Below are 26,654 nucleotides of genomic sequence, written 5' to 3'. Positions count from 1 at the left end.
AATACAATTTGAATGTGCATTTGCGCTTGCATTTAATACGAGTGCGTTTTTGTTTTTTTTTCCAGGAAAGTATATGGGATTTCAAGACAATTTCAATACAAAACAGGCAAAGAAGTTGCTCCGTGCCGGTTACGGAAACAGGAATTCTATTGCATGAAGGTAAAGAGGTGTAGATGTATATTGGATGCACCTTGTCAATACAACAACAAGACAAAAGGGCATTCCATGTCCTCTCCCACCCTAACCCACAAGATTTGGACAGGGGATTTTTTTTTTGAAGGCCAACAATTGCGTGTATCTTATGCATGTGCATGAAGCGGTCTTCCTTTCAACTTTTCATTTTTTTTTTCAATATTTCACTCAAATGTGCACCAGATCGTTGAATTTCAATTCTAAAATCGCAAAGCTTTTGATTGGGAAACAATATTTCCCCAAATGATGGGTACTGCATTAGCCTAGCTCTTCGTGAGATACGTCAAGAAATATGGAATAATTAAAGACATTCGTAACATTCGACCGTTGTTACTACTTAACAAAACAAGGCATTTAATCTTAACCATAAGCCATACTTAGCTACGAGGGTGAGGGACAGATACAACTTCCCTGATGTTCTTCTTTCATTCGTCTGTTTTACGAATAAGTACTTCTTTTTTATTCGTTTTCATTTTATTTTATTTCGAACAAATTATAATGACCGTGTCGGGGAGTGAACACTGGCATTCTTATTCCCTCACATTGACGGCTTTAGATTACTTTGTCTAGAGGACTAGCTTACTCTAAGCTTTGAGGTTCAAGAGCATCCTTACTCTCTAAAAACATCGAGTGAAAATATTCAGTCTTGAAGGAGTGAATACAACAATTGAGTGAATTTAGAGTGAAATTGGATTGAATTTCGAGTGAAAATTTAGAGTGACCACAGGGATCATTCATAGATTTTGGAGTGGTCCCTGCGGTCACTCTAAAACGAGTTAATAAATTAAAATGTTCACTCAAAATTAACTCCAATTTCACTCTAAATGCACTGTTTGTTTTTTTTGTTCACTCCTTCAAGAGTGAATATTCTCACTTGATTTATTTCATTTTATTTAACTTTTTATTAGGTGGTACATTCGGACCAGTGAAGATCTGAAAAAGGGACACCTGAACATAATTGATACGAACAGAGTAAACGAAGCTATCTAAATAAAAAGTTGTTTCGCAAGCCATGCAGAGCTAAGTATGGCTTCCATGAAAATGTATTACTGTAGCTCTAGCGTGCTTGAAGCGGTTACTTCGTTCAATGGCATCTAGATAGTTACAGGTGGCACACACAGTTTACCGTTTGGTGTATGGAAGGATGTAATTAATTGCATTTTTTTTTTTATTCATGTTGTCTATAGCCTTAGTGGTAGATACTGCCCCCAAAGTTCTAGGATGGAAATGGGACGACACCAGACTGCCGTGTGCCTTCCAGGAGGCGGAGCCTCTCGCTGTGGCCTGGTTCAAAGAGACCATCACAGGTCAGCTGGAGACCAAGGCTGTCTTCTTTGATGGGAATTTTGAGAGCAGGGAGGAACGCTTCAACATGAACTGGAACTTCAGCCTCGTCATTACCGATTTGGAGGTTGCAGATGAGGGTCTCTACATATGTCAGGTGGCACTGAGCGAGTCTCAGATTTTCGAGAATTCCACCCTTGTGACGGTTAACTGTGAGTAATGTTTTGTTACAAAGACACACACACACACACACACACACATACACACACAAGCGTATATATATATATATATATATATAAATATATGGGTGAAAACGTTGAACGATGTACAATTGGGCAAATCAGGGGTCAAAATTAAAAAAAAAAAAGTCACTCACTGATATAAATATATCTCAGTTAAATGGCATTGATATCAGCTTTCTTCGAAACCCGATTATACTGGGATATCTCCAAGGGTGTTGTTTTTATTCAAGATTAGATAGAACTGTGACATATTGGCGAACGTCTCTGACTAAAATAGACATTGTTTTAGTGAAAATTCAAATGAAGGGTAGAAAAACGTTCAAATGAATATATTTTCATCTTGTTCATGCTTTTGAAGACTGTGTTAATTTGTTCCTAAAATATTGTTTACCTCCTGTAGAGTTTACAAAAGCCAATACACACGGAAGTTAAAGTAAAAGTGGAGTTTTTGTCATTTAAGCAGAGATTTTTATATTCTTATCTTCTTTTTCATCTCATTTGAGCAAAACATGTATCAAGGGTCTCATTTGTTTAAATGTTAATGTTCACTAGATATTAATAATGAATTTAGTGCATTTCGTTTGGTCAAATCCCAATAAAAGCCCTTTACAGATGCTGAAAGTAAGCCATGTTTTGATCAGAGACGTTCAGGTTTCACTCATAGACGTTCCTCAGACATAGACAATAAAAACGATGTCCTTTGATCTATAATTACGAGGTGTGAGAACAAACAACATTATTCTTTTACTAAACACATGTTTATCTCTTGTGAACAATTCCGAATGGTAATTTCAACTTGAATTATCTTTCATAATAACCGATTGTAACTACAAACCTCCAAATTGTAAGAGGAATTTCGATTTCTACACCAAAAATCAACAACAAACCTGTCCTTGTTATGTTATTCATATTTTACAACACTTTTAAATGACAGACAAATAAAAATTACATGAAATGCTTGCAATTTTGACTACCTTACCTAAATTATTTGTTTATATCAGAGACATTTGCTTTTCTATCAGGGACGTTTCGGCTGTAAGCTATCACTAGAATTAAACACCAAACTCCCTATTTTAAAAGATGCTCGTAACTCAACATTCCACATTCATTGAGAAATCTTTTACCGAGGCATATGTCAAGAATTGTTTTTGTTTATGAGAACCACTACTTTGTATTTCACCTTCCGGTGTATGCGAAGGTGTGCCCACATGCTATCAATATTGTATATGTTTTCTTTCAAATGTAGTCCAAATCTATAACAAAGGTTAACACGAATTTACTAATACTATTTTAATTTGACCACTATACCTCAAATATGATTGTATGTGTATGTCGGGCCAGTTCGGATTTTTATTAGGGACCGTACCTGGGCCACTGTTATGATGTCGTCTCAGAAAGCTGTAATTAACCTATACTCATCCTAGAAGCATCAAATTGCGCTGTGCTTTTTTGTATACTATGGCAGATATAGATTGTAAACGCCAAACTCAAAAGAATATCAACGGTGTGGTACAGCAAACGTTTGACCAAAAATGAACTGAAAACCTCTTTCAAGAGGTTGGCCATGATAACATTACAATATCACATTTTACTTGTCACATCGGTAGGGGATTATCAATCCTTCCTTCTACTCGAAGGCGATGCATATTAAAGTATAATTTTGTAGAGGAAACTAAGTAAAGGGACATTCTTAATAGACATTTTCTTGTTTCATCATAGATGTTAGTATTTGTCCTTTTCTCATGTATTTGGCTTACAAACCTCAAAAATAATACCACTAGAACATCTCACCTTCTAAGAGAAAAAAAAAAGTTATTACAGGGGAAATTCAGCCCAAATATGAGCTAGCCGCTAATAAGAAAAAAAATAATGAAGTTATGACGTTTTGAAATTACGCTAATTTTTCAGGAAACAGTTTTTGAACGGTCATTATGAATATGCCAATGGCAAATTGAGCTTGTCATTCCCTCACAACTTGCCATAATGTTTGCACATAAACTTTTGAAATGTTCAGTTTTTCATTCAAACATAATTATGCCCGAGGCTTTAATCCGGGTTTATCTAACTGATTACTATTCTGAAGGTAATCAACCAGGAACCAGGAATAGCATCATGTTTCAGATTTCAAAGACAGAAAAATTGGATTTTCGTTATTTTTTGTACACGATCAATGGAAAATTGTGAGGTTATGACATGGTTAGCTCACTCATTTGCATATTCTTATCAACTGTATACGAGAACTTGTTTGCAGAAATTAGCAAAACTTCAAAAAGGCAGTTAATTAAATGTGCAATTAAGCACAATTAAGGGGCAAGTATGCACCGCAGGTGTGCTGCTATTGTTACAAATTAGGTGCAAATTTGAACATTTATTTCTTAGCGTGTAAGCCTCAGATTTTACAGCCTCAAAAGCAAACGTAGTGATGTGCATTAAAAACAGAGTCCGCATTATAGCATTGAATTGTATTTCCCCTTCACTTGGTATTCCATGTCCTCAATCAGTGCATGGTACCGACTGCGTCGCTTGCTACCTGAAACAGGGGTTGGGATAGTCATTATTTTGTAAACAGATGGCACCTCCAAGATGTCCGTCCGGTCTTGCCAGTACCACGGCCGTTGTCTGGAACTTGTAGGCTCCATGAACATGACTGAGCCTAAAGATCCTGAGCAGGACGAAATTCTAATATTCGGAGCATTTAACTCGTTATGTGCCATGGTGGAAACCCCCTGTGTGCCACGTTATTCTGAGACACGAAGGTAGTCATGCTTTGAGAAAGAATTCTGTTATTCCGATTTGTATAACTTCTACAAATTTCTGTTAAGATGGGCATAATAGTAGGCAAAGTCAAAGAGGAATGCCAAGCTTTGTTACGATATAATTTGTACGACGAACCTATTTACAAATTTTCTTTTGAATGACCAGTTGCTACATTACTGTGAAGGCATGACTTTTGTACAAAAAACCATGACAGAAACTTAGAATGTACGAGCATATTTAGTTGGGAACATTGCTTGATAGTCGACCACCACATAGAATCCAAGTCGAATACGAGAGGAACAAAAGCACAAGAAACGCTTTCATTGTGCTGCGGGATTAGCAGTAATTAGCGGTTTATCGATCGGTCTTGGCGGCTTTGTTTGTTGAGCAGAATATGCGAAGTTGGCAAGCCGTCGACTGAGTCGGACGTGCGAACGTGGCACATAAAGAGTTAAAATCCATCCGGTCTTCCCATCTTGCTGTAAGAAAAAAAAAAAAGATAGAGTTAAAATGATATTAAAATACATTTATCATGCACTGGAAGAACAATGAACGCACAAATGAACGTCTCTGATCAAAATTACAAAATCAACATTGCTTTTAGATTGCGTAAATTACCTAGAACAATGTATGTATGCGAGGGCCATATACTGTGGAATAATGAAAGATCTACTCCTTATTGTAGTAGTTGAAAATGTGTAAAACGTTCAATGTAACGTCTCTGACGTAAACATCTTTGCTTGTCAGTACTTAATGGGTTTGATTTTTACAAGATATTGTCATTATATTTGGATTGAGGAACCAATGTGCTACAAACATAGGCACCAATTCGTCATGGTGGTGGGTCATTGATATTGGTTTGAGAGCAGATCCTATTTGTTCAGAGAACGTCTCTGACCTAAATCTGTTTTTCTTACATTTCTGCCTCTCTCACAAAAAAAAAAAAGTATGTAAACTAAAGTGACTACTACATAATAATCATAGACTATTTACCTTTTACTAGTCATAAAACATATTTTCTGTCCTGGCAATGTGTTTACACTTGCTCAATCAACAGAAAATCTTAAATTTGAAACTCTTTTACATATTTTCAACATCTTTTAGGAAGCTTCATTTTTCTTAATGTTACAACACGCCCGTGTTAACTTGGTTCTACTTGTTCCTATTACACTAACTGTGCCCATCCAGACATAAATTTACTTTAATGTTCTCATCATTTGTATAGTGGATGTCTTTATTTCATGAAACAGTAATTTTCAGAGACGTGTTTCATTTTGCTCAAGAGACGTGCGGTCTTTGATTTTCGTGCAGATTCTTACATATTTACTGTCTATCCACAGCTCACTCACAAATTTTGATGGAATGGTAGTATGGATAAGACGCTAAATAAATATGGCCTTACATGTTTTCCTAGTCATCCTGAATTTTTGGCGTCAAGGAAAAGATAATTCATTCAGAGACGTTCTTTTTCAGACATAAATGAATTCAACGTTTCCTGATAAGATAAATAATACACACGTTCATGGCAGAAGTACTTGATTAAATAGTTGAAGTGTGTGGGCTTACTCACAAGGAAAAACAAAGCTGTAGAATTGCATTAGAACAAAAATTAAGTCGTGTGATTCTGGGATTTTTTCCCAAAATATGCATTTTTGTCATTATTTTCAGCTTCAAGGCATTATTCTTTAAAGAAAATGCAGTAAGAACACTACAAAGTATATATTTTCTGAAAGGTACCACCCTCCCCTACCAAATGATACTTAAAAAGAAACACCCCCAGGTGACAATTTTACAAGGGTTTGAATATCGAAAAGCCCGAAAATGGCCAATTGTACATCGTTCAACGTTTTCACCCATATATATATATATATATATATATATATATATATGAAGAGTTTGTTTGCAAAAACCGATAAGTCCATTTTTGGAGATTTTGAAGTACGGTCTCAGTCATAAAGTACAAAATAATACATTTTATATAATAAATATATTGGTCACTACATAAAGGTACATTTTTTAAAGTTATGGTCAAAAGAAGCAAACATTTTCTTATTATTCTCTTTATTTTTCTTGACCTTTAATGACAGATATCTCCATTTGGCAAATATGGACTTATCAGTTTTTGCAAACAAACTCTTCATATATTCTTATTATCATTAGTATTATTATTATTATTACTATTATTATTATCATTATTATTATCACTATTATTATTATTATTATTATTATTATTATTATTATTATTTATAGTGCGCTTTTCCCACAATGCCCAAAGCGCTTACAATCAATTCAAAACAAGTACGACAGTATGTATAATTGAATAAATCTTACAGCTACGAACTAGTTGCTACTGAAAAGATGTGTTTCAAGGCTTTTTTTTTTTTGAAAACACTGACTGATGGAGACTGTCTAACGGTAAGTGGTAAATTGTTCCAGTGCTTTGAAGCAGACACAGTAAATGTCCTATCACCGGCTAAGGTGCGAGTAACAGAGTATGTGAGACGAAGCGGATCACTAGATGACCTCAAATTTCTAGTAGGTGAATATAAGGTCAAACAGGCGTCTATATATTTCGGAACTCGATCGTTGAGGATTTTATAAACAAACAAAACTGATTTGAAAATAATCCGTTGCTTCAAAGGAAGCGAGGGCAACGACTTCAGAAGTGGCTGAGATGGGTAGTCCCTAGAAACCTGAAACACTAATCGGGCTGCCCAGTTTTGGAGTCGCTGCACACGATCCAGTAGAGTTGAAGGAATGGAAGAGAGAAGCCCGTTACAATAATCTATACGGGATAGAACTAAAGAACGCACTGCGTTATGACATGCAAATTGATCAATAAATCTCCTAATTCTAGCAATAAAACTAATAGAAAAATAGAAATAAATATATTTATATTTGTATGTATATATATGTACTGAAACAAGAAAGGGAAAACTGACCAGAAACAAATAATAAATGGCGAAAACTTTGAGCAAAGAAAATGGGTTTTCATCGGGATTCGAACCCGAGACCTCCGGATTACTAGTCCGGTGCTCTACCGACTGAGCTATTGAAAGCCCTACATTGGTGTTCGTCCCAAACCCTTAAAGGAGACCTCCGGATGATTTTCAGATTTTTACATTTGAACAACTATAAATCAGTTACACTGAATGACAGAGTTTCAGGATTTGTGATGATTGGGATGAAGAATAAGAATATTTTCAAAATTTGGAAAAGATAGCAATGAACAAGGATGATAACATGGCAGAGTTACCATAAGAATTCACGAGTGGGGACTCAAGGAAGCAGAACAAAAGAAGAAGGCATGCATATATCATACACAGGTGAACTCGCAAGCAAGTGGTATTGTAATGGAATAACACACTACTACTTCTGAAATATGTGAACCTCCTATGTCATCATCCTTGTTCAGTGAAATTTGTTTGAGGTTTTTCAAAGTATTGTTTATCTGCTCAAAAACCGCAATAAATTCCACAAATCTATACATGGAGTTTTATATTTATGTACTACATGATGTGAAATTATGAAAATCTTCTAAAATGTCCCTTTAGCTCTCTTTGCTCGTGTGGTCAGAAGCTACAGTGTGTGTATGTGTGTCACACACACGCACACACACGCATTAACCTGACATAGACCCAACGGACGTAAATCAACTTTGAAATAAATGCGAGGGATCACCGAAGCGATGCAGCTTTTTATTTTTGGTAATATATATTGAAACAGGAAAGGGAAAACTGACCAGAAACAAATAATAAATGGCGATAACTTTGAGCAAAGAAAATGGGTTTTCGTCGGGATTCGAACCCGAGACCTCCGGATTACTAGACCGGTGCTCTACCGACTGAGCTATTGAAAGCCCTATATCGGTGTGCCTCCCAAACCCTTATTTCTCTTTGCTCGTGTGGTCAGAAGCTATAGTGTGTGCATGCGTGCCACACACACACACACACACACACACACACACACACACACATTAACCCGACATAGACCCAAAGGACGTAAATCAACTTTGGGACGAACACCGATGTAGGGCTTTCAATAGCTCAGTTGGTAGAGCACCGGTCTAGTAATCCGGAGGTTTCGGGTTTGATTCCCGATGAAAAATCCCGATATATATATATATATCATATATATATATATATATATGAGTACATGAATTTAAGAACGACCCAAGTCCATGGAAGACCATTTCGATTAAACTAAAAAAAAAAAACTTTATATCTTTTTAATTTGTCCAATAATATTCTATTTAACTGTGATGGGAAGGCAACATTGTCTATACAAATTAAAACATACGTGTACATTGACAATTAACATTTACATCAATTGTGGAGAGGCCATTTTGTGTGGTGGACTTGGGTTGTTCTTTGATTCATATGGACTTAGGTCGTTCTTTGATTCATATACATGATATTCTGCTATAGAGATGAGAGAGGGATGAGAGAGGGCGCTATAATATGAATGTAAGAATGACCCAAGTCCTTCATTCTTACATTCATATAAGATTTGAATCATTTATTTCAGGCACTTCCGGGGGTAATTAGGATTTATCATTTATACACAAGATGAGTCCTTGCATAAGCTACAAATTCCCATGTCAAACTGAATTTGGCCAAAAATTGGACTTGGGTCGTTCTTATATTCAGGTCCTCATATATATATATGAAGAGTTTGTTTGCAAAAACCGATAAGTCCATTTTTGAAGATTTTGAAGTACGGTCTCTGTCATAAAGTACAAAATAATACCTTTTAAACGATATATTGGTCACTACATATAAAGGTATATTTTTGAAGTTATGGTCAAAAGAAGCCAAAATTTTCTTATTATTCTCTTTATTTTTCTTAACCTTTAATCGCAAATATCTCCATTTGACAAATATGGACTTATCGGTTTTTGCAAACTCTTCATATATATATGTATATGCATATATATGTATATAAGCATAAAATGTATATATATATATATATATATATATATATATATATGCATATATATGTATATAAGCCATCTTATCCGCCATCTTGAAAGACGTACTGGTAAACAAACCCGAGCGGAACGCATTGCGTATGTTCGGCTCCAAACGCCTAGTTCCGAGAAGGTGCCCGGGAAATTTGACTCTCTCAGTGAGCCAATCAGAAGCCGCTGCGGTTGCTAGAGGCGGAGCTTAATCTCAATTGGCACCATCGCACTGATGGGTGATTATCACCTCGCAGCGCCGTTCGGACATTGGTTTTGAGAAAGGGGTGAATCTTCAAAGCTCGTTTTCTCGTAATTTTGTCAGGCTAACAACTCAAAAAGTGCGTTATATTTTGCTTTTTTATGTCCACTTGCGGTGCCGGATAATACAAGTGTTTTATATCAATGGAAAGCTTAGAAAATGGGCAATGTGATTCAATGAAAAAGTCAATTTTCAAAATTCCCGACTTTTGCCTGAAACCGTTGTCGCCGGTCACATATGTATGTATATATATATATATGTATATATATATATATATATATATATATATATATATTTATATATATATATATGTATATGCATATATATGTATATAAGCATATGTGACCCTGCACCTCAAAACACACAAAAAGTCGCCAGATATGAATTTTTAGTTAAGGCCATATTCTGAAAGAGCAGACTTTAAGCTTTAAAATGATGTATAACTCAAATCAAATGGACTCTCCTAACCTATCTAAATATTGGAAAGAAAGCACAAACTGAGGAAAAGTGTGAGCTGAGAAAAGAGGCTCTGAAGTACAGTGTCTATTCAAGCGCTTAATCTTTACCAAACCTTGCTGGCTGTGCGATGAATGGGACAAAAAACAGGAAGTAAACCACCAGAGTAACAACAATGAAGGGATTATCAGATTAAACTGAAATTAATCATGCCTCATTAACACATACTGTCCATAATTAATGCCAACTTTCAAAGCAGTAGCACTATCCTTTCAAAAGTTATTAGAGTTGAAAGTGAAGAGTGTGGACAAGGTTTTTCAGAAATGAAAAAGGGATTCTAAAGACACACCTAATCACACTATTCTACCAAAAATGTTCGAGATAAACCGCTAAAAAACACACTTTCCTGCCGGTTTTATGATACTAAATTTTAGTATAATGTAAAAGAAGACCCGCTCTTTCAGAAAATATGAAAAAGTCAAGTTCGGCTAGGTTGACCCATTTCACTTATTTTCAGTCCTCACGCAAAATCAGTGTGTGCGACTTTATGTTCGTTTTGAGGTGCACGGTCACATATATATATGTATATATATATATATATATTTATATATATATATATATATATATATCAATTCAGGTCCAAACATGTATGGAATTCACCCTTTTTTCCAGAAAGAAATTAAGAAATTAACTGGTAATGCATTTTGTGGCCAATAAAGAATGAATTGATTCAGTGTCAAGACTCCTGAAGAAGGCGGAGGCCGCTGAAAATTTGAGTAGAATAAACTCAATCTTTATTTCTTCATTTATACATATCACATTTATGATTTAAGTGCAAATAAGAACGACCCTTTACGAATATATATATAGATAAAGATAATGAGTCAAGTGCCTGTTTACATTTGAATTCGTAAGGATGGCATTCCAATGACCACAAAAAACGAAAGCAATTATTACTTATTATTCAATGACCATTTTCTTTTCGAAAATTCCCCTTAAGGATAGGTTCGCTCTTATATTCACTTTTTTACATTTGACATATGTTTATTTACATTATATGCGTATTTTTATGTGACCTAACTGGTCTTTTTTTTTTTTGTTACTATTACCCATTGTAAAGAGCAGCCGTGATCTGGCAAAACTACGTGTCTCGTTTGACACGATTTCGAGGTATTTACGTGTAGAGTTTAAACGCCTGCCGTTTTTATATAAAGTGATTTACATAACATGGAATGGGGCCTCATAGCAAAGAGGGCACGTTTATGTTTTATCTAACTCAAAGTACAGGCTCATTGTCACATACTTAGAGGAGTTTTTGTGATTTTTTTTTTTTTTGATAGACATATTTTTGTCAGATCAATGATGTCATAGTATGATCTGGCAAAACAGCGTACACTGTAACTAATCTACATACAAACGTAGTTCTGCCAGATCATTTCCGTCTAATTACGCGTGCGTTGGTCATAGAAACCGTGTACTCTGCCCCCCCCCCCCCCCCCAAGGAAAAACGCAGTATCTACATCCAGCTCCATTTCTCAACAACCGAGATATTCACCATTTTATGTTTTTGCCAAAGTCCCTGGAAAATATACTCTCTTGAAAAATTCCTTCATTGTGGAATTTTAGTTTATCTAGCTACCAATTTTCCTGGAAAATATCATTTTGTGATTTTGTTTTGTTTTTAAGTTATTAATGAAAATGTAGATACTTTGGGGAAACCCCATGCAATTGACTGATTTCCCCAAGGAAAAACGCAGTATCTACAATGGAACGTATTTCCCCAAGGAAAAACGCAGTATCTACAGCGGAATGACTGCCATAATCATGTATGCATGTAGACAGTTCTATACATCATTGTACAAGTATTCATGATGCACCATCCTCAACCTCTGGCCCTCGGGGGATGCATCCTCCATCCCCCATTTATGCCCTGGTTACAGAGGAGGCTTCATAACAATAGCATTAACAAATAACAGATCGTTCTTGGAACGTTTTGCTTACATTCCCAGACCGATCTTGCTGTAAACGTTACGCGTTTATGAATATGAAGCTTGCCAGGGCTGTAATGTGATATGGCCTAGCCGCTAACTAACGTTAGCATCTAGAATACTAGATCTAGATCTGTACAGTCTAGGCTAGAGTCTGTCTAGACCAAAATAAATCTAAATCGGATGTCTGGACCTAGATCGATCAAGACTAGGTCTAGTTTTTATATCGTTTATTCTAGGCTGGCTACGTAGCAGGCTACACGAGTCTACTAACAGCCTCAGGCTATGCACGATACTCACAGAAAAAAAAAATAGCCTAACGTTAGAACTGCAGAAGGTTTAGTCTAAGCCCTTAGATTACCGGTCTAGGCCCCTACCTATTTTTCACATAATCTATTTCAACTAGATCGCTGTCTATGTAATTTTAAGACAGTATGGTATGGAGTAGACTTCACTAGCGGTGTTAGATTTTGAGGATTCTGAATGGTTAAGTTTTAGTCTTAGACTTCTTTCTTAGTTTTATAAACAGGCCTGCCGTAGAGTAGGTCCTAGGCCTATTTTAGTCCTACACTACATCTTTCTTTAGACCTTCGGAATACGGACCCTGAAAGTTCTGATTAACGTTAAGTCTAACGTTAGAAAAGAGACGCAAGACTCAAACGTTACTGTCTAGACAAGTCTTAGACTTGGACTTAGGCCTAGATGTATAGGATCTAACATGTTAGTATAAACGCGACGTTTATCCGATACAACACAAATAGATCTAGGCACCTAGGTCTATTGCCTTTCGACGAAACTTTCAGATTTGGAGCCTGAGGAATTTTGACAAGGGTCTAGGCCTATCAAAGTTACTTCACAACAAGTTAATATTGAAATAGTACGAAAGATGTTCATCATCGAGGTAGAATATGAAAGAAAAGCTGATCGTTAATCACACGAAGCAAGGTAAACATGCATTTGTGTTTAGAACTCTAACGTTACCTTGCTTCGTGTGACAAACATGCATTTGTGTTTACCTCGCTTCGTGTGACAAACGATCAGCTTTATTCTTTCAATATTGAAATAGTTTTGAATTACTTACTCATTATCTGCAGATAAATTTTTCTTGAGGGCTAGGCTCACGAGTAATTTTCCCCGCGACAACATTTTTTTTTTTAATCCAAGACAAGTACACACTCACACTGTAAATGCTGACTAGCCGGCCGGGCCCTGTGCTGACTGCATGCTCAGTGCAGCTAATCTAATATGCAAGCTGTCAGTGTTGTGCTGTATTGTTTAATGTGCACTCGGTTAGTCTTAATCACACACTGTGTTTTATATTAGGATCACGATCTCATCAAAATATTTACTAGTCAGTATTGTTTCGGTTAGATATTTGTCTTATTATTGAGCAAGTATATCTAAAGAAAGTAATTTACGTTCAAATTACAGAACAACCGGCAAAGTATTCACATATATAAATAACAGTGTCTGGTAATTAAGACTAGCTTTGTAGATACTGCGTTTTTCCTTGGGGAAATATTCATGATGTAGATACTGCGTTTTTCCTTGGGGAAAGTGCAAGTTAAGTGTAGATACTGCGTTTGGCAGTTACGGAAAAGTAGCTTTCCAAACATTTTTTTTTTCAAAAATCTGAATATGTCATATGAAGAAGGATTGCCCACTGACTATATTTATGCAAAAAAGTGAAATCGCCAAAAATGTTAGATACTGCGTTTTTCCTTGGGGGGGGGGGGTACTTAGTACATGTATAATCTTCCTGCTGCACGCGCTCCCGGTCACACAATACGTCGCTGCGCATAAACGGGGCAGTAATAGACCTATGCATGCAATGCACTGACAGAATAGGGTTTAACCTATAGGTGCGGCAGTTTTCAGATGAAGGATAAATCATATTTTTTTAAAGACATTTTTTTGGGGGAAACTAAGAGGTGTAATTACATTATGTACATATATATATATATATATATATATATATATATATATACACTCTAAAAACGCAAATGTTGAATTAACATTTAAAAGGGCCGAGGAGTGACAGCATTTTTTGAAGTGTTGCATCCAACTTTTAAGATAACATTTTAAATGTTGAATCTAGCAGGAAAACCAACACTTTCAAAATGTTGTCACTCCTCGGCCCTTTTAAATGCTAATTCAACATTTGTGTTTTTAGAGTGTATATATATATGGGTGAAAACGTTGAACGATGTACAATTGGGCAAATCAGGGGTCAAAATTAAAAAAACGTCACTCACTGATATGAATATATCTCAGTCAAATGTCATTGATATCAGCTTTCTTGGAAACCCGATTATACTGGGATATCTCCAAGAGTGCTGTTTTTATTCAAGATTAGATAGAACTGTGACATATTGGCGAACGTCTCTGACTAAAATAAACATTGTTTTAGTGAAAATTCAAATGAAGGTAGAAAAACATTCAAATAAATATATTTTCATCTTGTTCATGCTTTTGAAGACTGTGTTAATTTGTTCCTAAAATATTGTTTACCTCCTGTGAAGTTTACAAAAGCTAATACACACGGAAGTTAAAATAAAAGTGGAGTTTATGTCATTTAAGCAGAGATTTTTATATTCTTATCTTCACTTTCATCTCATTTGAACAAAACATATAGCAGGGGTCTCATTTGTTTAAAATGTTAATGTTCACTAGATACTAATAATGAATTTACTGCATTTCGTTTGGTCAAATCCCCTTAAAAGCCCTTTACAGATGCTGAAAATAAGCCATGTTTTGATCAGAGACGTTCAGGTTTCACTCATAGACGTTCCTCAGACATAGACAATAAAAACGATGTCCTTTGATCCATAATTACGAGGTTTGTGAATAAACAACATTATTCTTTTATTAAACACATGTTTATCTTTTGTGAACAATTCAGAATGGTAATTTCAACTTGAATTATTTTTCATAATAACCGATTGTAACTACAAACCTCCAAATTGTAAGAGGAATTTCGATTTCTACACCAAAAATCAACAACAAACCTGTCCTTGTTATATCATTCATATCTTACAACACTTTTGAATGACACACAAATAGAAATTACATGAAATACTTGCAATTTTGACTACCTTACCTAAATTATTTGTTTATATCAGAGACATTTGCTTTTCCATCAGGGACGTTTCGGCTGTAAGTTATCACTAGGATTAAACACCAAACTCCCTATTTTAAAAGATGCTCGTAACTCAACATTCCACATTCATTGAGAAATCATTTACCGAGGCATACGTCAAGAATTGTTTTTGTTTATGATGACCACTACTTTGTATTTCACCTTCCGGTGTATGCGAAGGTGTGTCCACATGCTATCAATATTGTATATGTTTTCTTTCAAATGTAGTCCAAATCTATAACAAAGGCAAACACGAATTTACTAATACTATTTTAATTTGACCACTATACCTCAAATATGATTGTATGTGTATGTCAGGCCAGTTCGGATTTTTATTAGGGACCGTACCTGGGCCACTGTTATAATGTCGTCTCAGAAAGCTGTAATTAACCTATACTCATCCTAGAAGCATCAAATTCCGCTCTGCTTTTTTGTATACTATGGCAGATATAAATTGTAAAAGCCAAACTCAAAAGAATATCAACGGTGTGGTACAGCAAACGTTTGACCAAAAATGAACTGAAAACCTCTTTCAAGAGGTTGACAATGATAACATTACAATATCACATTTTACCTGTAACATCGGTAGGGGATTATCAATCCTTCTTTCTACTCGAAGGCGATACATAAGTGTAGTGTTGTAGAAGAAACTAAGTAAAGGGACATTCTTAATAGACATTTTCTTGTTCCATCATAGATGTTTGTATTTTTCCTTTTCTCACGTATTTGGCTTACAAACCTCAAAAATAATACCACTAGAACATCTCACCTTACTTCTAAGAGAAAAGGAGTCATTACAGTGGAAATTCAGCCCAAATATGAACTAGCCGCTGATAAGAAAGAATAAAATCTTACGGGCTCAAGAAAAAAACAAATAATGAAGCTATGACGTTTTGAAGTTTCGCTAATTTTTCAGGAAACTTTTTTTGAACAGTCATTATGAATATGCTAATGGCAAATTGAGCTTGTCATTCCCTCACAACTTGCCATAATGTTTGCACATAAACTTTTGAAATTTTCAGTTTTTCATTCAAACAATTATGCCCGAGCCTTTAATCCGGGTATATCTAACTGATTACTATTCTGAAGGTAATCAACCAGGAATAGCATCATGTTTCAGATTTCAAAGACAGAAAAATTGAATGTTCGTTATTTTAATGGAAAATTGTGAGGTCATGACATGGTTAGCTCACTCATTTGCATATTCTTATCAACTGTACGATAACTTGTTTGCAGAAATTAGCAAAACTTCAAAAAGCATTTAATTAAGGGTGCAATTAAGCACAATTAAGGGTGCAAGTATGCACCGCAGGTGTGCTGCTATTGTTACAAATTAGGTGCAAATTTGAACATTTATTTCTTAGCGTGTAAGCCTCAGATTTTACAGCCTCAAAAGCAAACGTAGTGATGTGCATTAAAAACAGAGTCCGCATTATAACATTGAATTGTATTTCCCCTCCACTTGGTATTCCATGTCCTCAATCAGTGCATGGTACCGACTGCGTCGCTTGCTACCTGAAACAGGGGTTGGGATAGTCATTATTTTGTAAACAGATGGCACCTCCAAAATGTCCGTCCGGTCTTGCCAGTACCAAGGCCGTTGTCTGGAACTTGTAGGCTCCATGAACATGACTGAGCCTAAAAATCCTGAGCAGGACGAAATTCTAATATTTGGAGCATTCAAAATCCATCCGGTCTTCCCATCTTGCTGTAAGAAAAAAAGATAGAGTTAAAATGATATTAAAATAAATTTATCATGCACTGGAAGAACAATGTGCGCACAAATGAACGTCTCTGATCAAAATTATAAAATCAACATTGTTTTTAGATTGCGTAAATTACAAAGAACGATGTATGTATACGAGGGCCATACACTGTGGAATAATGAAAGATCTACTCCTTATTGCAGTAGTTGAAAATGTGTAAAACGTTCAATGTTACGTCTCTGACGTAAACATCTTTGCTTATCAGTACTTAATGGGTTTGATTTTTACAAGATATTGGCATTATATTTGGATTGAGGAACCAATGTGCTACAAACATAGGCACCAATTCGTCATGGTGGTGGGTCATTGATATTGGTTTGAGAGCTGATCCTATTTGTTCAGAGAACGTCTCTGACCTAAACCTGTTTTTCTTACATTTATGCCTCTCTCACAAAAAATACGTAAACTAAAGTGACTACTACATAATAATCATAGACTATTGACCTATTACTAGTCATAAAACATATTTTCTGTCCTAGCAATGTGTTTACACTTGCTTAATCAACAGAAAATCTTCAATTTGAAACTATTTTACATATTTTCAACATCTTTCAGGAAGCTTCATTTTTCTTAATATTACAACACACCCGTGTTAACTTGGTTCTACTTGTTCCTATTATACTAACTGAGCCCATCCAGACATCAATTTACATTAATGTTCTCATAATTTGTATAGTGGATGTCTTTATTTCATGAAACAGTAATTTTCAGAGACGTTTTTTCATTTTGCTCAGAGACGTGCGGTCTTTGATTTTCGTGCAGATTCTTACATATTTACTGTCTATCCTTTTTTAATTTACCTCTAATCCAAAGATTACAACACATAATTTCACAAATGATACTGATTGGCAAATCTACGGAATAATAATTCAAATAAATCGGCACAAACACCGGGAAAGTTTTTGTTATTACTCACATTTTCAAGATTTGTGGGCATATCTGTCGTTGAACTGTGCTGACTCGATTCCAGGATGGCTCGTCAGTGCGTAAAATAAGCACGCAAATAAAGTATCATGCAGTGCGAAAGTGTCAGATGAGGGAATATCCCTTCAGAGACTTTCAATCAGGGACATTCGTTTTGATCAGAGACATTCACCAATTCGGGTTTTCAACCAGAACTCACTTTTGTGGACAGTATGCTACTAAAGTTGCCAATCATCATAGTCGCCTGGCTCACACTGACATACTGATAACCACTTTTTATCTCAAGCATAATCCACTTTCATTAATGACACCATTAAACAACTGAACATCTCTGATGGTTATTCAGTATAATTTTCTTTAATGAGCCCCCACACGATTATTTCACACAGCTCACTCACAAATTTTGATGGAATGGTAGTATGGATAGGACGCTAAATAAATATGGCCTTACATGTTTTCATAGTCATCCTGAATTTTTGGCGTCAAGGAAAAGATAATTCATTCAGAGACGTTCCTTTTCAGACATAAGTGAATTCAGCGTTTCCTGATAAGATAAATAATACACACGTTCATGGCAGAAGTACTTGATTAAATAGTTGAAGTGTGTGGGCTTACTCACAAGGAAAAACAAAGCTGTAGAATTGCATTAGAACAAAAATTAAGACGTGTGATTCTGGGATTTTTTCCCAAAATATGTATTTTTGTCAATTTTGTTCAGCTTCAAGGCATTATTTTTTAAAGAAAATGCAGTAAGAACATTAGAAAGTATATATTTTCTGAAAGGTACAACCCTCCCCTACCAAATGATACCTAAAACCATGAAAAACACCCCCAGGTGACAATTTTACAAGAGTTTGAATATCGAAAAGCCCGAAAATGGCCAATTGTACATCGTTCAACGTTTTCACCCATATATATATTTCCTTTTTTCTTCTTTCTTCAGCGAAGGCATCAAAACATGTAATCGAGGAATGCGTCGATGAAAGCCCGACAAGTCAAACCCGGTGTACATACCAAACTCCTTCCGACACTAGCTCCTTTAATCTTACATGTGTCGTCAGTGGATTCAAGCCTAACATTTCGATGTTCTGGTCAGACGAGACGGGGGAGAGACTGAATTCCACGGTTTCACAACAGACGACACTCCTTGATAACTCATATGACAGAGTCGAGACGATTACTGTTTCATCAAACCATCAGGCAGAGCAAACCTTCATGTGCATAGCTATCGGTGACTCGCTGAACGGAACGTCTACCAATAGAATCACAGTTCTTCCGACATCAGGTTGTGTCAATCGTTGCTAATAATAACAATGTTTCCTAGATTTTCTGCGTGAATGATGAACTAAACTTAGTTTGTATTGTTTTTAAGACATGACATACATGTATATCAATACACAAACATTGACTAGTTGACCAAGAAAAGTCAAACATACTTTTTCCCCATTACATACAAAGATAGATTAAAGTATTTTATTTTGATCTCATACACACCTTACGGCTGAAATCATTGACACACTTCAGGCTTTAGTGCCATGATGTGCCGAGATGAATATTGTGTTTTGCAGTCGTGTGCCCTTATAATCTACTTCACTTCTTTGATACCGTACAAACATTAAAGATTGAATTGCCCACATTTGACGTACATAATTCACAAACTCCTGACAAAGGAAGGTCATTCACGGGTGATGTTTTAATCCTATTTAATTCACATTTCAGGAATAAGCAATAATCTGGGGCTCGCCGTTGGCCTAGCTCTCGCTGTGGTTGCTGCTGTAGTCATCCTATTTCTCTTTATCGGAGTATCTTTGCAAAAGCACCGTACCCACCATGTAAACAAAAGTAAGATGTTGTTTTGATTAATACTAAATCAAATTTAATCAAATCAAAGTGAATTAAATTTCCATTTAATATCGGACACCCACCAACAATCATGAAACTATTACAAGTTTAATAGCACCTTCCCTCCGAGTTTCGTGTTTACTTTCGGAAATAATGCTAAACAACGTGTATCTTATGCCTTTCTAGGTGTAACATTACAAATTTGAGGCAAGATAAGAACAATAGGTTATACTAATATAATTTTATGGTTGTGAATTCTGGACACAGTACAGATTTGCAAATTGATTGCTCCTAGAGGCAGTATTTTACCAAAATATTTTTTTCTTACTTCAAAAACGTGCATATCAATATAAAGATATTTATACTTGTCATTTGTTGGCTGTTCATAATCTTGTCGCTGCTCATGCTTTTCTCCCCCTCCCCCCAGGATGTGGCGTGTATCCCTGTTGGAGATTCTTCGAAACCCCGCGGCCCGACGTGGAATTAATGATGACGCGTATGAGCTTCTGTTACAATATTACTTACGATACCCCTCCCCCCAAAAAACAACAACAAACAAAACAAAACAAAACAAAACAAAACAAAACAAGCAATCAATCAATCACAGAAGAGCGAAAGGTGATGCGGGTTTGGATGGAATATCGTGTGATTCAAATCTGATGGCACTAACATTCCGATCATTACCAACATTCATTCACTTCTTCTGTCAGTTTCACTAAAATCCGTCATATTTTGCAAACAGATAAAGAGTCGACAACAAAGGCTACACGGTATAACATCCTATAGTTGAGGTAGTAATTGATACGTCCAAAACATAAGTAAAACACTATAAAATTGTCCTTTGAAATATATTCTTTGTTTTTAAACAACTATACCCTGTGTCTATTCATATTTCATTTATTTGAATGAAGTATGTATAACGATAGATATCAAATAGAAAACTCTTAATAACAAGAACACTTAATATAATGACTCTCAGTCGGGAATGATTCAGTCAAACAAAACCCTTCTATTTTACAATTGGGAAATCTACAATAAAAGTAAACTGTATGTGTCGTATGCTCGTGAAATATGTTGTATTCTAGCATCTTATTTATTTCCAATGACAATTTGAAAGGAACAATTATTATCTCAGCACACTTATTCCATCCTAGTAATCAATATAATGGCGTACATGTGCCAACTAACTACAGGTTTTTTTTTTTGTTTTTTTTTTTGGAATTGTGTCAATCTCAGTGCAAAACCGTTTAAAAACGCCTTGCGACCCCACCCCCCCCCCCGTAAAAAAAGGGGATGGGAGGGATTATGGCAGCTATGTTTCATGTACATATTTTATCGTTTGTTGATTTTGTTTTGTACGTAAAATCCTGAATATCAGCTTGTCTTTAAATCACAATCATGAATGTAAACCAACCTGCTGGTGTACGCAAATGACTTCTTTACGTTTTAGATTATTACGAATAAGATTATATCTTTGTAACAATAATGATCACTTCCTTTTTTCTCTTCCTCTCTCTCTCTCTATATATATATTATGTATAAATGTATACATATATATATATATATATATATATATATATATATTTGTATTACATATATATATATATATATATATATATATATATATATGATGAGTTTGTACGCAAAAACCGATAAGTCCATTTTTTGAAGATTTTGAATTACGGTCTCTGTCATAAAGTACAAAATGTGACCCTGCACCTCAAAACAAACAAAAAGTCGCCAGACATGAATTTTTAGTTAAAACCACATTCTTAAAGAACAGACTTTAAGCTTTTAAATGATAAATAACTCAAATCAAATGGACTCTCTTAACCTATCTAAATATTGGAAAGAAAGCACAAACTCAGGAAAAGTGTGAACTGAGAAAAGAGGCTCTGAAGTACAGTGTCTATTCAAGCGCTTAATCTTTACCGAACCGTACTAGCTGTGCGATGAATGGGACAAAAAAAAAAAAAACAGGAAGTAAACCACCTGAGTAACAACAATGAAGGGATTATCAGATTATATTGAAATTAAGCATGCCTCATCAACACATTCTGTCAATAATCAATGCCAACTACCAAAGCAGTAGCACTATCCTTTCAAAAGTTATTAGGGTTGAAAGTGAAGAGTGTAGACAAGGTTTTTCAGAAATGAAAAAGGGATTCTAAAGACACACCTAATCGCACTATTCTGCCAAAAATGTTCGAGATAAACTGCTAAAAAGACACACTTTCCTGCCCGTTTTATGATACCAAATTTTAGCATAATGTAAAAGAAGACCCGCTCTTTCAGAAAATATGAAAAAGTCAAGTTCGGCACATATAAAAGTACATCTCTGAAGTTATGGTCAAAAGAAACTAAAATTTTTTCTCTTTATTTTTGTTGACCTTTAATCGCAATTATCTCCATTTGGCAAATATGGACATATCGGTTTTTGCAAACAAACTCTTCATATACATATATATACATATATATATATGGTCCTTTTTATTCAATTCCAAGGGTCACTTTCTGTTTATCGCTCCATTGAAACAATAATCTACTTTGTGTTGTCGTTCTCTTTTTGCTTCTGTTTCTAGGATCATTACCTGACTATTCACTCACAGATGAACAACTTCAGCTATGCAAAAATGACTTAAAGGTGTATTACCGACAAACACGGCGCAAGGTCACGGTGGATCCACTGAACTTTATGGAACGTGTTAACTTAGATGAGATTTACACAAATTTGAGTTTGATAGATCGAAGTGACATGAGTAAGGTTCCCATTACGTACGAAGATCTTTTGACCAATGATGAAATCGGTGCTCTTTCAAAGCACATTCTGATCCAGGGTGAGGGAGGCGTCGGTAAAACAACACTTTGCGCAAAGATAGCATGGGACTGGTGCCAAGATAGAATTCTCCAGGATCTGGAAATGGTGATCGTAATTCCTCTCCGAGATGTTACTGTCGACAAAACTGTTGGTGGCATTGTGGAGAGATATTTATCTGACTCAAATGAAGCAACAGCTACCCAGATAGATGCCTACATTTCAACAAATCTAAGAAAAGTTCTTCTCGTCTTTGATGGTTTCGACGAGTTCAATAGTAAAATTGAGGGAAAGAGCAGCAGTGAGGTCATTCGCATTCTAGGATTAGAGCAATATGAGTCTTGCAAGGTCATTGTTACCTCAAGGCCATGGAGAACAGATGAATTTAAGCTGTACAAGAGTCTTGCCGTAGCCTACACTTTTATTAGCGTTGAAGGATTCAACAAGGAAAATCTAAGTACTTACATCAGACGGTACTTTCGAATAAGAGATAGGGACGCTCTTGCAGAAAGTTTGCTAAATTTCATGGACGAAAATGATGTCATCCGATGTAACATGGCCCCGTTTCCTATCTACTGTGCAATGCTTTGCCTCATGTGGAATGACTTCAGTGAAGAGAGACGAAAGGGATTGCAAAAAATGCAGACTTTTTCCGAGATTTTGGGAGAAATGATAACTTTTTTGAAAGAACATTACGCATCAAAATTCTGTGAAAATCTACAGACTCAAAACATCCCTGAAGATATAGAAGAAGCTAGTACAGCAATTCAAGCCATTAGTGAGACAGCACTGTATGGTTTATTAGAAAGGAAGCTTGCATTTCCTGAACAAAAATTTAAAATGTGTCATGTTGCCATGGAAACATGCTGCAAAGTGGGAATTTTGACGATAGAAAAAGATATCGACAGGAAGCGTCGACGTGATGCCAATCACCCATCATCCTTCGTTGCGTCAACAGTTTCGTTTCCTCATAAACTGTTCCAAGAATATATTGCAGGTGTGCATATTGTCAGTTTGTTCGCCGATAATCGCTCGAAGTACAATAAGGTTAAAAAGAAGCTTCTCCGTCAATGTGAAGAGTTCCGGTATCTGCTCTACTTTGTCTCGGCTGCCAAGAAAGAACTTGGCCTCGATATCATTGACGGCTTGATAAAAAAAGGTGACCAGTATTTCTGCATCGATGTTGCCTTTGAATGCCATACTGAGGAGGCCGCCAGAGCAGTGGGAAAACGATGGGGAGATTACAAACTATCATCTGATATGTCAGAACATACAAAGGCTGGCGTTGTGTTCATGGGAAATTGTAATCAAGCAGTGAGTGATACGCCTTTGATTTCAATTTCAAGACTCTGCTGCAATATTGTTAAATTGTATTCCATTGTTTGATTGCATGTTTTTGTGGATGTGTGTGTCAAGGGAATGCCTAGATAACATATTGTCATTCCCGTTTATTTTTACATATGTCGTACTTGTTTTTTGCACGGATTACGGGAAAAAGCAATTTAGAGTTCTGAAGAAACTAAATATTTTTATTGTTCGAAAGCATTACATGTTTTGAGTGGTTTATACCGATACATTATCATCATAAAGATGCGTCGTGTTTTTTTCTTTTGTGTGTGTGTGTGTGTGTGTGAAACGTTCATCCAAATTGCTGTTTGTTTGTTTCTTTGTTTTTTAAAGCACAAAACATTATTCTTATATTCTTTCAAAACTAATGCGCGTATACGAGGCTCTAAGAAACATTTCTTTCTGTTGTGTCAAGCTATAATTTTGTGGAAGAGAAGAACAAGCATGCTTTACTCTTGAGTAAAATCAGGCCGATCTGTAAGACTCTACAGTTGCAAAAATGATGCGGTCGTGATCATGTCAGTGTGATCATAATTACGCTGAGGCACTGTGCACCAACCCGAGTTACCATACTGACTAGCTATCCCTTGCTCGATAGAACGGAGTTTCCCCGCAGTGTATTCACACTTTTTTTCGCATATTTGACCAATATGAAACGCTCGGAATTGACAGTGTGGAAATTAGTTTCCACTCCTTGCTGTATGTGCGTGCGTGTGTGTGTGTGTGTGTGTGCGTGTGTGTGTGTGTGTGTGCGTGTGTGAGTGTGTTTCACGTAGCATTGTTCTGTTCTATAATGTGAATTGATGATTCGCGAATATCTGCTCACCCTATAAAGGGGCCCGAATATACAGTGTAAAGATATTTCACACTGTGTTTCATATGTTTCGGAGTGTCGGAAACTGTGCTCTTTCCAGCAGGGATAGTATTTACGATGGGTAATTTAGCAGAGATGGTGCTGTATAGGCAGGTCCGTTACACCCCTCTATGCTGTATGTTTGTTTGGTCTATATTTTTCCTTCCCATTGCCCACCCCTAAAATATGCATTTTCTTTGGTTGTTGTTGTTGTTGTTGTTGTTGTTGTTGTTTTTTTTTTTTCATTTTTACTACCATTCGTCAATCGTTCTCTTCAGGAAACATTACTTATTAATGGTGTGAGTTGCGGAAAAACTGTGTCACGGTACTTGGCGGAGGGTATGTGTTCCAGCTCTGTATTGCGCAAAGTTACTCTGGAAAATCCACAATTACACACCGACTTCTATATGACCATGGGTAAAAAGGCTTCAAACTGCCAGGTAAGACCTCTTGACTCTAGTTCTGCATAACTTGATTATTATAGCATTCAGACTGCCTATGGGTTCTTACAACAGTATGTTGCTATTTTGCCACTTTGAATGACATGAACAATGATAACAATGTTTATGTTAGAGAACACGTTTTCAGACATTCTTTCTGCTTATATTATACTTCGGTTGTCTATATCAGTTGTAAAAAAAGAAAATGACTGAAAAGTGACTGGATGAATATGAAATAAAAATTACTGTCATTGTAACAATAGGGAAAGCGATAACAAACACAAACTTATTGAAATTATGGATTGGGTCATTTTAACGATTTTAAGAAAGAACCAGCTCGCTTTTGGCCTAGTGACAATATAACGTTCGTGCCCAATCACTCGCCTCTGTATTTGCCCCTGGTTCTTTGTCGTCTGTGCCTGTCTTCGGAGGCTGTTTACCCCACCCACAAGAAAGGGGCAAAGTTGGTGTCGGACCAAAATAGGAACATTTATATTTAATATCAATGTATGATATCATGCATTCGGTACTCAACTACGGATGCAGATCCCGCGGAAAACATCTTGAACAATTCCAACTCTCTAAAGGGTGCGAGCATTCAAAGGTCATCTCCGTATTCCTCACACAACAAAATAATGACAACCTTGGTCGTATGCAGTTCCACAATATTGTAGTGATTGGTTGTGATTGGTTGTGCAACATTTGCATTCAGTCGAAGTGGCAAGGTTTGTATGGGTACCGCTAGTGGCATTTTAGCAGCACTCGTAGTGACTCATGAAGAGCTCTTTAAGCGAATAGTAAGGATGGATAATGGATGGGTATGGATAAATCGCCCAAGCCTCGGCGACACGGCGTTTAAACTCCCATGCACTGTTGTTCAAGTTTGGAGGCGGTTGTATTTTTTCGTTGGTCATAATAAGTCAGATATGTTAACCCATCAAACTACATTAAAGTGGTAGTCTTCCATCGAAATATCACGTGTTTGTTTGCTTGTCATGTACTTTTTATACTATCAAATAAAAACTGATAAAGATTGCAATTGCAAATGAAAAAAAAATAGAAACAAGAACAGCCTTTGAAAAGAAAATGGGATTGACGTTTTGTGTGTACCCCTGATTAGTAGTACTCACCGCGCATTTTGGAAGTAGGTAATACGCACGAAGGAAGTGCGCTGCCCTCCCTTTTGTTAACACTTACATTGAAAGCAAGTGGAAAGTAAGAGCCTCTTGCGTGGTAAGCACGCCTTCGTGGGATAATACCCCCCCCCCCGGAATTGTTGCATGTTTTGCCTGCGTTACACCCACACCTATCGAACTTACTCAGTACTTTTGTCTTGCGTACTCCGAGAGTGCCCCACGCGTGCTAGTTGTCGCAGCCAGGTCGTAGC

General features: G+C 36.2%; 1 protein-coding gene and 1 non-coding gene across 2 annotated transcripts in view; one reads left to right on the top strand and one right to left on the bottom strand.

Annotated features, from left to right (window-relative positions):
- LOC140246714 (uncharacterized) overlaps positions 1 to 26,654 on the top strand; it is a 93,583-nt gene that overhangs the window by 23,145 nt on the left and 43,784 nt on the right. Inside the window, exons 2-6 of the mRNA XM_072326053.1 lie at positions 1,380 to 1,688; positions 18,914 to 19,255; positions 19,690 to 19,812; positions 22,395 to 23,941; positions 25,106 to 25,267. Of these exons, the coding sequence (XP_072182154.1) occupies positions 1,380 to 1,688; positions 18,914 to 19,255; positions 19,690 to 19,812; positions 22,395 to 23,941; positions 25,106 to 25,267 (2,483 nt within the window). The remainder of the gene's footprint in view (positions 1 to 1,379; positions 1,689 to 18,913; positions 19,256 to 19,689; positions 19,813 to 22,394; positions 23,942 to 25,105; positions 25,268 to 26,654) is intronic.
- Trnat-agu (transfer RNA threonine (anticodon AGU)) lies at positions 7,462 to 7,535 on the bottom strand. Its single transcript has one exon. It is a non-coding gene; the product is annotated as a tRNA-Thr (tRNA).

Source organism: Diadema setosum, chromosome 3 (assembly GCF_964275005.1).
Source record: "Diadema setosum chromosome 3, eeDiaSeto1, whole genome shotgun sequence".
Taxonomy (NCBI): domain Eukaryota; kingdom Metazoa; phylum Echinodermata; class Echinoidea; order Diadematoida; family Diadematidae; genus Diadema; species Diadema setosum.
The sequence above is the reverse complement of the archived record's forward strand: the minus strand, read 5'-3'. Positions and strand labels throughout refer to the sequence as shown.